Source organism: Protopterus annectens, chromosome 12.part0 (assembly GCF_019279795.1).
Source record: "Protopterus annectens isolate FY-2018-M chromosome 12.part0, PAN1.0, whole genome shotgun sequence".
Lineage (NCBI taxonomy): Eukaryota > Metazoa > Chordata > Ceratodontiformes > Protopteridae > Protopterus > Protopterus annectens.
Genome location: NC_056746.1, coordinates 288,504,650 through 288,517,679, shown reverse-complemented (window position 1 = coordinate 288,517,679; position 13,030 = coordinate 288,504,650). Strand labels below are relative to the sequence as shown.

Below are 13,030 nucleotides of genomic sequence, written 5' to 3'. Positions count from 1 at the left end.
AACTAAACTTTGAAAATCAAAGTATATGGATTGATTTTTAATACTTTTTGAAGAAATTATGTTTGACTTAGAAAAATATAATAGAAAAATATTCAAGATTCAATGGTATTTTTTTATTTGTATAAGATAGGATATATTTTATACAACATTTAGATCAATTCAATACATTCACAATGGTTTTTAAGTGGTTGCAAGTACCTGACATTTTTATTGTGTTTTGTAGATATAAATTGTTATTTTTTGAGAACAAAGGTGAATGTTATGTGGCTTTTAATGTGCATTAAAGTAGCAGTTTTGATGATTTTTTTTCATTTTATTGTATACATTATGAATGAACAATTTGTATTTTTTAAACTAGTGCTGCTTTTAGACGTTGAGCAATGTGGAAGTGATGTCACTATGGAATTTGATTTAAAGGATGCACTTTGAGTGTTTAGTTTGTTTTGATGAAGTCCCAAAGACTGAAAGGACAAAAATCACTTAACTTGTTAATAAAAGTTTCTGAATATATGTATTATTTGCATATTTGGCGTTGTTCCTGTGGTGCCAGCCCATATGTGCTTTTTTATGCAATCTTTTATACGATCTTATATATATATATATATATATATATATATATATATATATATATATAGCCAGCAAGTATTTGCTAGTGACTATGATACACAATATAGAGCCACAGTAAAAGAAAGGTGGATAAAGAAGTTCAACAACTATGTCTTATTGTTTGCCAGTGATGGAAAACTAAAGTCAGTGTCAGGATAAATGGCTGAGATTAGGTTAACCAAATGTATGATGCTGTGACAGATCTAGCTGGCAAGGCAAGACTAAGGATGTGAAAGAAGCGTTAAGCACCCACATCTCATCAAATTTAAAAGCGTAGTACAAGAAAATAAAAACATGCACATTTATTATAGTAAGTTACAAGTCCTAGAAAGTAATTGTTAATTTTCTGTTAGAGGCAGAAAGCTAAAAATACAGATAATGCACTCATGCAGCTCAGAAAACTTAAGAGAAAGGCATTGCTAGAGCCAGATGTGACATTTGAGTAAGTATTAACTTTTTTACAAGTATTAGAAATATCAGACATAGCAGTAGCATGGGTGTTTGAGGGCAGCAGTTGATCTGGGTGCAGTTTGTTAGGGTGTACAATCAGCCCTGTAGGAAATGTGCCAATTGTTTTTTGCAAGCAGTACTGTTAGTCATTTAAGCAGCCACAAATGTGACTTAAATGAGAGCCAGGTTTTGTGTGGTAGGAACTGTAGCAAACAGGTAGGATAGCTCTTTGTTGCAGTTTACAAAAGTTTTTTGACAGCGTTAGCAAGGAGCTATGTATGCACACTGAAGAGCTTTTTTCTGGCAGTCAATGAATTGTAGCACTCTACCCTGCTACAGTTTAGCAGAGCTGTTCATACAGCAAAGAACTGTTATGTAAGCATAATAGATCTGAGAGGACTTTTTTGTCCTCATCTGTGTGAGGACTTTTTGTTTTGGTCATCAGCTCTAAGAAAACTTTTTTTTTGGTTCTCACTTTCAAACTGGGGATGTCAAACAGGCGTATTGCTTAGGGTTTCAACCAATGTCACTAGAGCAGTGATGCTAGAAATACAAGCTGAGATGGCACAAGGACATAAAATAAGCGTGGTTAACAAAGTACACAGTTTGAAGGAAGTGTACAATGATAAAATTAATAAAGAAATAAAACAACTCAAAAGTTATGTGTGAATGCAGATGATATATTAGAAAGTAATGGGTTAGTGAGGAGGTAGAGTGAAGTACAGCACTAATGCAGAATGTGTCCAGCTAAGGGAAAATGTATGCAAACTGTACAATACAAAGCTAGTTTGCAAGAGCGTATAAGAGCACTAGAAATGGTAAACTGCAATCAGAGTTTAAGTATGTGACAAAGAGAAACAAATAGCAAAAACAGGAGGTCATACAAATAGAATGTGCCAAAAACAGTAAAATGAGACCAAAAACAGTGACATTTTGAAATATGAACACACCAAATCAAGTGAGAATGACAGCAGTTTAATACAGGAGATAATAGTGAATATGGTGCATCTAGAGGTGAGAAAGTTATGAAGGCAAGTGCAAGATGATATGTATATAACTCTTTAGTGCCTCAACTCAGGAAATATTCTTAGGTCAAATCAAAGGTGAATGAAAGAGTATCAAAAGCAGCTTTCATTGTACTGAAGTGTCTGGATTAAATCTCTTGAGGCATCCTACAGCAAATGAGAGGGATAATAAGAAAATATAACAACAAAAAAGTAACATATAACAAAAATAAAATATTTGACATGTTCTATGAATATGGCAGTTTGCCTGAAGGAACTGGTTAGATGAAGAAATATGAAGTCAAGTTTACATAGCGACTCTAAATTGCCACATAAACAGGTGCATTTTCACCATAGAAAGAAAAAAAGAAGAGAGAACTCAAACTAATGAAGCTGGAAAAAACGATCATAAATGAAAATATATCTAGTTCTACACATTGTGTCTCACCCATGTTTACACTCTCAAAGTCAATGGAGCTTGAAGAGGTGAGGGTATATAGTGTTATGAAGGTAGCCAGTCAAGTAACAAAGAGTGAAAGATATGTGACAATAGTAGTAGATATTATAACTGAATTTAGTGGAGCAAAGATATTTAACAAGCTGGATTTGAGATCAGGTTACTATCAACCTACATTAACTTGGAAAGCAGGAATAGCACTATCTTTTCATCACACATATGGCTGATGAGATAGAAGTTTGATATCTGGTGTGAATACTACATTAGAAGTATGCAATCATGAGATACAATAGGTTGTACAAAGTGTAAGCAGTGTAATATGTTATAATAATCTGTGGTAAGTCAGAAGAAGAACATAAACAATAAGAAATGTGCTTAACAGACTTAGACAAAATGAGCTGATACTAGTAAAGATAAATGAGAATATGGTAAGTAGGAACATAGTAACAATTCTAGGCAAGTGACCATAGGAACCATAAAGCGCTTAACCATATACACCTTTAAGCAGACATACTTAAATGTTATCATCACTCAGTAATGCTGACCTCACAATACCCTGGTGTAAATTTGAAAGCTATCAATATAATATTTTCTTGTAAGTCAAATGACAAAAATAATCTCCAGATACCAACTTGAAACTCAAATCAAGGTTTATTTACAAGGGTCAGCAGCAAACAATGTACACTTGCATAAATGGTGAAAAATGAAATGCAGTTTGCTGTTTAAAAACTGCTGTTATAAAGCATCATTTTGCTCACATCTTTCAAATATTCAGGTATATTCCAAAACATACTTAAAAACAGACTACTTTCTCTTGCTTCCCAAAAAAACAAAAAACAACCCCCCCCCCCCCCCCGTATTTGTCAAACTCAAGGATACCATCCAACTTCAGACTTTCCATTACAAGGTTGGCTTTAGGCTAATTCCTTCCTTCAAACACAATTTCCCATGAGATTCCTAACATACTTTCTGCTTAGTACAAAACACAGGGAGAATGGAATCGCCATTATGGAGAAATTCCAGCCCTTAAAACTACCACATTTGCAGCTGTTTCTCATTTGCTCCCTTGGTGATACTTTTTTTTTTGTTGTTGTCTGACACCCTCTACAGCTAGTGGATATGTTTTCCTTGCACAACAGCCGCTGTCACTATGCCACTTTATGTATGGATAGGTCTGAAACTTTGAAGGCAATGCTCAAATTATTAACTATGCTACTCAATAAAACTTGTTTATAGAGCCCTGATATGTTTAAAATGTTGATTAGAATGTTTTAAGTGCAGTGTTTAATTGTCATTAACTAGAAATACACAGGCTTCTCAAAATAGGTTCATAGGTAGGTACTAGGCTATCGGCCCTGGGGCCTATACAAGCCCAGCCAAAAAGGTACCCTGGCTTTTGCCACCCAAGAAAATTATTTTCCTGTGCCACTGTCGAGCAGAGCCACAAAGGTGATCCCTGGAGTGAATTTCCTATTTCCCATCCAATCATCAAGATTTTTCTTGAAGAGTGCTAATGAGGAGCTTTGTTTGATATAGATAGGTAGTTTATTCCAGAGTATGGGAAGTCTCTGGGACTGGAATCTATCCCTCCGGCATGTTCTGTTTATTGTGGTGACAAAGTTTAGGTCCCTAGAGCATGTAGCTCAGAGGGATTGGGATTTCTTTAAGTGGAGCATGTCCAACAGCTCTGGGTTTGACATAGATTTGTATGTTAGGCAGAGATCACCTCTGAGTAGGAGATATGCGACGGAGTAAAGCTGGAGTTTTTGGAGATGGTCTCCGTAGGACATCTGTTTGAGGCCGGTAATCCTCTTTGTGAGGTATTTCTGCGGCCTTTCCAGTTGTTGTAGATGTCTTGTGAGGTACATACCAAAAGGGGCATTGTACTCTATAATGGGTCTAATGAGTGATGAGTAGAGGGGAACAATTACCTCTTTTTTTCTGGATGAGAAACCTTTTGTGATGAGGTGTGCTACGTAGAAGGATTTCCTGACTATTGTGGCGATGTGAGTATCAAAGCAGTGACTACTGTCCACCACCTGTGTCCCAAGGTCTCTTATCACACTTTTGGTGTTAAGTATACTACCGCCTATGTTGTAGTTCATGGGTACAGAGTTTTTACCAAAGGGGATGACAATGCACTTTTTGGCATTGAGCTTGAGGCCATGGCTTTGACACCAGGCATCTATCTCAGTGAGGCCCTTTTGTAGGATGTCCACATCGTTAGGAGTTTCAATTATGGCTCCTAGTTTGCAGTCATCTGCGAACTACGTTAGCCAAAAACCTTCTGTGTTAGCCTGTACTTCAGAGAAGTAAATACCAAACAGGAGAGGACCCAGGACTGAACCCTGTGGTACTCCACTTGTCACTGGTCTGAAGTCAGATTTGGAGTCTGCTACTTTCACAGTGTGGGTTCTGTCAGCAAGCCAGTTGGCAACCCATCTTGTGACATAGGGATTCATACCTAGTTTAGTGAGTTTATCTATAATTCCAGAGTGGGGGATGGTGTCGAAAGCCTTGGCAAGATCTAGATAGGCTGTGTGAACCACCTTACCCTTGTCTACAGCTTTGGTGACTGCTTCAAAGAAGTCGATCAGGTTTAGGAGACATGATTTGCCTTTTACAAACCTGAACTGGGTGGGGTCCAGAGTTTGGAGATTACCAATGTCTTTGTTTATAAGTTCCATGATGATAGTTCCATGGCCTTGCAGACCAGGCTCATCAGGCTAATGGGCCAGTAGTTCCCGGGGTCCGTAGTGGCTCCCCCATTGTGGAGTGGGATAACCGTTGCTGTGCGCCATTCAACAGGCACAAAGCCTGAGGAGAAGCTATGATTGAACATGGTACTTAGGTGGGGTGCCAGTTCGTTCTGTAGTTCATGTAGAATGCAGCCTGGGATGTTGTCAGGTCCCATGGATGCTGTGTTCTTGGCTTTGGAGAGTGTGGTTTTTACCTGTGCAGTCATGATTACAGGAACTTTGCATTCTTCCGGTATAGAGATGGGATCTTTAGGGGGTGAGAGGGGGGGTAAAGTTAGCACTGAACCTATCTGCCAGGAAGTTGGCAATATCAGTTGGGTCTGTATATTTAGTGCCATTGTGCTGTAACTCAGAGCAGATCTGAGTGTTGCCATTGAGATTCTTGACATAGCTATAGAATGCTTTGTGGTTGTCTTTAGAATCAGTGGCAATTTTGTTTTCGTAACTAGCTTTGGAGGATTTTATCAGGGATCGCAGCTTCTTATTGAGGCTGACCAGGGAGCTTCTCCACTCGTGGGATTTTACTCTCTTTTGCAACAGTTTCTTCCTTCTGTTGTACAGTTTGTTTATGGCAGGGGACCACCAGATTGGCTTCCTTTTTTTTTGGAGGATAGTGTGTTGGTTCTGTTTGGGATAGCACGATCTATGCACTCATGTAAGTGCTTATAAAGTGCAATTGTGTGGGATTCAGTAGTTGTAACTGTATTGTCCATCTGCATGGGTGTCATGAAGTTCACCACTTCTGTCTTAAGAAGCATGAAGTTGGCTTTGGAGAAATTTTTTACCATGTTTTCCTTAATGGAGGGTGGGGGCAGGATGTGGATATCTAGGGTAATTAGCTTATGGTCGGATCGGACTAATGAGGCATTGACTTCAGGTGTGGAACACCGGTCACTCATGTTGGTAATGACTAGATCTAGGATATTGTTGCCCCTGGTGGGGGTGTGGATAAGTTATCCAGGGCATTGTAGTTTATGAATTTCAGAAAGCGCTGAGCGAAGGAGTTGGTACATGAGTAGTTTTCCCAGTTAATGGTGGGGTAGTTGAAATCGCCCATTATTAGGGTGTTTAGTTGAACTCTAATATTTTCCAGTACATCAAGAAAAGAGGAGTGGGAATCCTGGGGCATGGTGGGTGATCTGTAGCAAGCTACAGTTTGGATTGCAGTTTTGCTCAGAGTTAGTTGCACTTGGATAACCTCAGCTGCATTATGCTGAGCAACTAGCCTGGAGGTGTGGATATCCTTAATGAATATGGACACACCTCCGCCTTTGGTGTTCCGGCCCAGGTTACACGACCAAAAAGTGTGGTATGAGTTATAGCCTGGTAGTGCAGGGGTGCTCTCTGGAGCCTTGAACCAGGTCTCAGTCACTGCACAGATATCGATGTTCTCCATTTTAAGGAGTGCCTCGAGTGAGTGTATTTTGAGATTTAGACTTCTAGCATTGAGTAGCATCACCCTCAGTTTTTGCTTGCCTGTTCCTGTTATGGTGGTGAATTTGTCATTTGAACCTTGCCTAAAACAGGCACTATAGGGGCGGCAAGAACCTTAGCCAGTATCCAGAATCCCAGGGGTGACAGGTGCAAGCCATCTCTGGCAAAGCATCGTGGTCTGTCGACCATGTCATCCCAGGCAGACAGATACTGGATCCCTTTAGAATGGCACCAGAAGCTTAGCCAATTGTTGAAGTCAATCATTTTGTCCTTGTACTGCAGCATCATTCTGGGTGATGGCAGAATGCTGCTCAGGGCTAGGGTCATACCTGCCTGGGCTACAAGAATGGAGAGCTCTTCCATGTCTCTTTTCATGTAGTCCAGGGAGGTACATCTCAGGTTGTTCACACCAACATGGACAATGACAGTGTCATATTTGTACTTTTTGTGGAGTGACCTGAGTGCGTGGGTTATGTGGCGGATCCTGGCACCCAATAGGCATCTGACAGTAACCTTCTCCTTGTTTAGCCTGGTGAGTGGGACATCAGTGTGCCTGACTATAGAGTCACCTATGACTAGTGTGTTGGGTACGTTGTTTTGCCTTATTGGCTGTGGTTGAGTGGCACACTGAGTCTGCGGGCTATGTGTGATTTGGGTTGTGTTGGGGGGTGGAGGTTGCTTGCATTTCTGCTTTGGAGGTCTCTGTTGCTTGAACAGATTATTATTGAGAGCCTCCACAAATGTTTTTGCTGATTGTCAGAAGTTCATAAAGGTGCTATTTATTATGAGGTTGTTGAATAATTATATGTGTTTGTAGTGTAGTGAATTAGTGAATTATAGTGCTACATTAAAGTATTTTATTGCAAACATTTTGTGGGATGATATGATACTGATCAGTTATTAAATATACCTGAAATATGTGGTTGCAGTTTTTATTATCTTTTTAAGTTAAAGTGCAAGCTAAATAGTTTCAGCAGTACAGACATGGGATCCATATTAATCCACCACTTTTCCATTATCAGGCAACTGAATGTGGCTGCTAATCATAGGGCAAGTCTCCACTGCTACTGGAAGTCTGACCTGATGCTTTGGATTGCTTTGGTTCATAGGTTCATAGGTTCATAGGTTTATACTAGGCTAACTGCCCTAGGGCATTTATAAGCCTAGCCCAAAGTTATGTGGCTTATGCCGCCCCTTATGTTAGAAATACTGTGCCCATTAGTTTGTTGTGCCTCTGTCCAGTAGTGACACAGAGATGATTCCCGGGGTAAACCTACGATCTCCCATCCACCGGTCAAGATTTCTCTTGAACAGAGCCAGCGAGGTGCTCTACCTCACATGGACCGGGATTTTATTCCACAGCATGGGGAGTCTCTGGGTGATAAATCTATCCCTCCAGCACATCCTATTTATATCCGTGCTAAGGTTTAAGTCTCTTGCTCTAGTGGTTTTGGTGGATTTGGATTTTTTGAGGTGGAGCATGTCCATTAATTCCGGGTTGGTCATGGCCTTGTATGTCAGGCACAGGTCACCTCTGAGCAGATGGTATGCAACTGAATAGAGTTGGAGTTTCTTCAGTCTGGCAGCATATGACAGGTTTTGGAGTCCCTTTATCCTTTTGGTGAGGAACTTTTGGGGTTTCTCCAATTGCTGCAGGTGTCGGGTGAGATACATCCCGAATGGGGCATTGTACTCGATCACAGGTCTGATAAGTGAAGAGTACAGGGGAACAATGACCTCACTTGATCTGGATGTGAATCCCTTCATGATCAGGTGGGCAATGTAGAAGGTCTTTCGAACCACTTTAGCAACGTGAGCGTCAAACGAGAGGCCACTGTCAACCTGGGTCCCCAGGTCCCTGATAACCTCTTCTGTGCTTAGTGGGTTGCCACCTATATGGTAGCTTGGGGTTACCTTGTTTTTCCCGAAGGGTATGACTATACACTTTTTTGCATTTAACTTCAGGCCATGGCTCTGGCACCAGCTATCAGTTTCCGTGAGACCCTCTGAAGGATGTCTGTGTCCAATGTACTATCCACTATGGCACCCAGTTTGCAGTCATCCGCAAACTTTGTCAGCCATAGTCCTCCTATGTTTGCCTGTACTTCTGAGAAGTAGATGCCGAACAATAGGGGGCCAAGGACTGAGCCCTGTGGGACTCCACTTGTAACCGGCTTGGAGTCTGACATGGCTCCAGCAACTCTAACCCTGTGGGTTCTGTCCTTTAGCCAGTTTGCAACCCATCTTGTGACATATGGGTTTACATTTAAGCTGGTAAGTTTCTCTATAATACCCGAGTGGGGTATTGTGTCGAAAGCTTTTGCAAGGTCAAGGTAGGTTGTATGGACTGCCTTTCCCTCATCAATGGCCTTGGTGACTGTTTCGAAGAAGTCGACCAAGTTCAAAAGGCAAGATCTGCCCTTGACAAAGCCAAACTGGGTTGGGTCCAAGGTTTGCAAGTCCCCTATGTCCTTGTTTATGAGTTCCATTATGATCCTCTCCATAGCTTTGCAGACCAGGCTTGTTAAGCTTATGGGGCGGTAATTACCAGGGTCCGTAGAGACACCGCCTTTGTGGAGTGGGACCACAGTTGCCGTACGCCACTCCTTGGGCACATATCCTGTGGTGAGGCTAAGATTAAACAGCTGCCTTATGTGCGGGTTTAGTTCTTCATTGAGTTCATGTAGCACACAGCCGGGGACCCCATCCGGTCCCATTGATGCTGTGTTTTTAGCTTTAGAGAGAGCAGCTTTCACCTGCGCATTTGAGATGTCTGGGAGGCTACTCTCAGTTGGGATAGTTATCTCTCCTTTTGGGGGAGGGGTGAAGTTTGCGCTGAACCTGTCTGCCAGTATGTTGGCAATGTCTGTGGGTTCAGTGATTTTTGTATCATTTTGGACTAATTCTGAGCATATCTGGGAGTTTCCACCCAGGTTTCTGACATAGCTGAAGAAGGCCTTATGATTGTCTTTTGAATCTATGGCAATTTTTCTCTCAAAGTTGGCCTTGGATGATTTTATGAGGGATCGTAGTTTCTTGCTAGTGCTGATCAAAGATGCCTTCCCTTTTTGGGATTTTGCTCTATCATGTAATAGCTTTCTCCTCTTATTGTAAAGTTTGTTTATGGCTGGGGTCCACCAGACTGGACGTTTGCCCTTGGTGGAAAGAGTCTTGGTTTTATTTGGTATTGCCTGATCCATGCAGTCCTGAAGGTGCTCATAGAAGGCATTTGTAAGGGCTTCTGCAGCTTGGGTTGTGGTTTCCATTGGCTCGGGGGCCTTGAAGGATACCACACCTGTCTTGAGTAGTGTGAAGTTTGCTTTAGAGAAGTTCTTCACTGTGGTCTTTTTTGTTTGGGGTGGGGGCAGGATGTGGATTTCTAGTGAGATTAGTTTATGATCTGATCTCACCAATGAGGGATATACTTCCGGTGCAACCCTCTGATTAGTTAAAAGCATTAAGCAGGAGTTGTTTGTAGGTCAGGCTGAAACCCTGGAAGAGTGCTTCAGGAAGTGTAAATGAATAATGTATGAGCCTTAGTAGCATAGTGTCAGTGATGGATTTCTGGATTTTATGTTCTGTGTTGTAGAAATTATGTTTTTGAAAATAAATAACGATTTCAGCTTTCTTCCTTGCATGGCAGTATGGCTGGTCATATAGAATACACATCACTCTTTAAAAACAGCCATAACCTTGAATTAATTATTTAGTAGTTATAAAAAAAAACTTTCCTTTTAAAGTGGTGTCCCTGTGGCTTGCATTGGCTTCTCTCTGTGCTGCTTTGTCTATGGGGCTTTACATGGTCCATTTTGGGAGTGCTGACCTACAACAATTTTAGGTTGCCCTGTAGATGACATATATTATTTAATTCCTTTGCTCTTGTATCTGACTCAGTCTCTTATTCCATGCATAGTGGATGGAGAGGTCAGCAACCGTATATAATATTGTTGCATCTTAGTTATTTAGCCATGGATTATTTTCTGTTGCAGGAGCTTGCAATACATTTTATGCAAATAAGTATTCTTTGTTTTTCTCCAGACCATGTTTGTAATCATTCCAGAAATAAGGTGGTTGGAGCTGTACAGCTTATATCTTAACTTCTCTTGAGCTAACATAGACCTACATCTGAAAATTTCTGTTACCAAACATAGCTCTGAGCTGCACTTGATTTTGCAGAACTCCCTTGAATTTGTGTCACATGCTTCCCCTCCTCTCATAAAAGTTCTGACTTTCTGTTAAATCATTTATGATTAAAGTCAGTCAGTAATACCACACAGAGTTTCATATGTCTTATTCATCAGAAAATACATGTTGACACAAAACCTGTTGCTCTGTTAACTTTCTAAATGAATTAGAGTAATTGTTTAAAAATTGCCACTGATGACCTTTCTTCCTCATTATTCTAGGAATTGTCCCTGGTTTTTGACCAAAGAAGTTGAGAATTAGGTTGTCAGGACGTACATTTTATACATCTTTACATTTTTAATAATTAGCACTCTTTTTTTTATCTGCTTGGCCATGAGCTTTTCCATCAAGAGGTAGAAATAAAGTGCCAATATTCCAGGAAAGGTTTGCCTGAACTCTTACTTTTTAAATGTGTTTAAAATGTATTCATGTATTTTTCACTTTAATCGCACCTCTCTCTGTAGAGTTACACTTGTAATTCTGTACTGGATTATTCGGTTCTCCTGTGCTGTCGGGATTGGCATGATCACAATTAGTGACTTTGTAAAACGTTGAGAAAAAGTTCACAATGCAGATGTAGTGTGTCATGCAAACATTAAACACTGCTTTCCTACTTACAGGTGGGTGTGTAAACATATTAAAAAGCCAATTCGTTCCACCGTACTAAGTCTGGACTGGCATCCAAACAATATCTTACTGGCAGCTGGATCCTGTGATTTTAAGTGCAGGTAAGTAAAGTGCTTTACAGAAAAAAAGTCATTTGAAAACACCAATCAGATACACTTTTGTTACAATGTTAAGATGTGGGGAAAAATCCTATTAAAATATAATACGGTGATCTTGGCTAACACCCTATCTCAGCTCATTAAGCAATCCCTGGTAGCTCTAGCAATATGTTATTATATTATATATTTCTGTTAAATAAAACTATGTTCTGGTTTATTTTATTGCTAAAAGCAAGTGCATTGAAACAATATCTTACCCTTTATATTTGTTTTAATTTCTTTTCTACATATGCATTTATGTATTTATTTACTTACTTAAACTTATCCATCCTTTGTTGGCCAGGTTAGCCCCACTAGGCTAGTAGTCTGTTATCAGGGGAGCCTTGCTACCACATTATGACATTACAATAACTGGTGACCACTAGTATTGTTTACTGAAGCTTATAAAAGGTAAAATAAAAGATGCTAACAGTGCAACAAATCATTGATTTTCTGTTAAACGCATATGTTTCTGCATAGCGTCCTGCACTAGTTATATAGATTAATGTAGGGCTCAATGTCAGCATTCATGACATTGGTTGCTGAGACACCGAAAAAAATATGGAAAATCCTGGAGAAGAGCAACATTGTTTTTCTCTTTTAAACTTCTTTTTTATGGGGGACAAGCTCCCTGCTACCTCCTCAAACTTATATTTATTTTATTTTATTTTATTTATTTCTTTTACATTTGTTAACCAGGATGATGGTCTGACTGGACACAGGTCCATTTTAAGCAGAGGTCCAGGGAGAAAAGCTCCACAGTTAGTAAAATTTGCATAATATGTTAAAATACAGTATACAGAGAATTTTCAAACAGTATGTTAAAATACAGTATACAGCAGAAGACATAACAAGACCTATATATACAGGAAAATAGTTGCACATGGTTAATAACAGAACAAGTATGCAAATTCAATCAGCATTAGGAGAAGACCTAGACTGTAATATATATTACAGTAGGTATATTAGGAAGTGAGGTATATAACTGGAATAATTTGAGGACTTATGTAATACGAGGGCATAGTCACTTATTCCTTAAGTGTGTTCTAAGTGATTTTTTAAAGTGAGAAGAGGTAGGGGCAGAAATCAGAGCAGGAGGGAGATTATTCCAGGTTCTAGCTATGGAGTGGGAGAACAGTGCTTTTCCTGCAGTATTGTTAGCCCTAGAGATACAGAGGAGAGGTTTGTCGGATTTTTTTCGGATGTGTTACCACATTGTAGACAATGACTAATTGGTGATAGGTTAGTAGATGGGGAAGTTCCAGCCATTGCAGTTCCCATAGAGCCTGGCAATGGTGGGTTCTAAAGGTGGAGTTGTTTGCAAACTTGGCGATTTTATTATAACATGATTCGAGTCTGGCAAGGTCAAGT

At 40.0% G+C, this 13,030-nt stretch overlaps 1 protein-coding gene across 1 annotated transcript in view; it reads left to right on the top strand.

The window, feature by feature from the left end:
• ARPC1B (actin related protein 2/3 complex subunit 1B) overlaps positions 1 to 13,030 on the top strand; it is a 258,119-nt gene that overhangs the window by 116,085 nt on the left and 129,004 nt on the right. Inside the window, exon 5 of the mRNA XM_044089351.1 lies at positions 11,516 to 11,623. Within this exon, the coding sequence (XP_043945286.1) occupies positions 11,516 to 11,623 (108 nt within the window). The remainder of the gene's footprint in view (positions 1 to 11,515; positions 11,624 to 13,030) is intronic.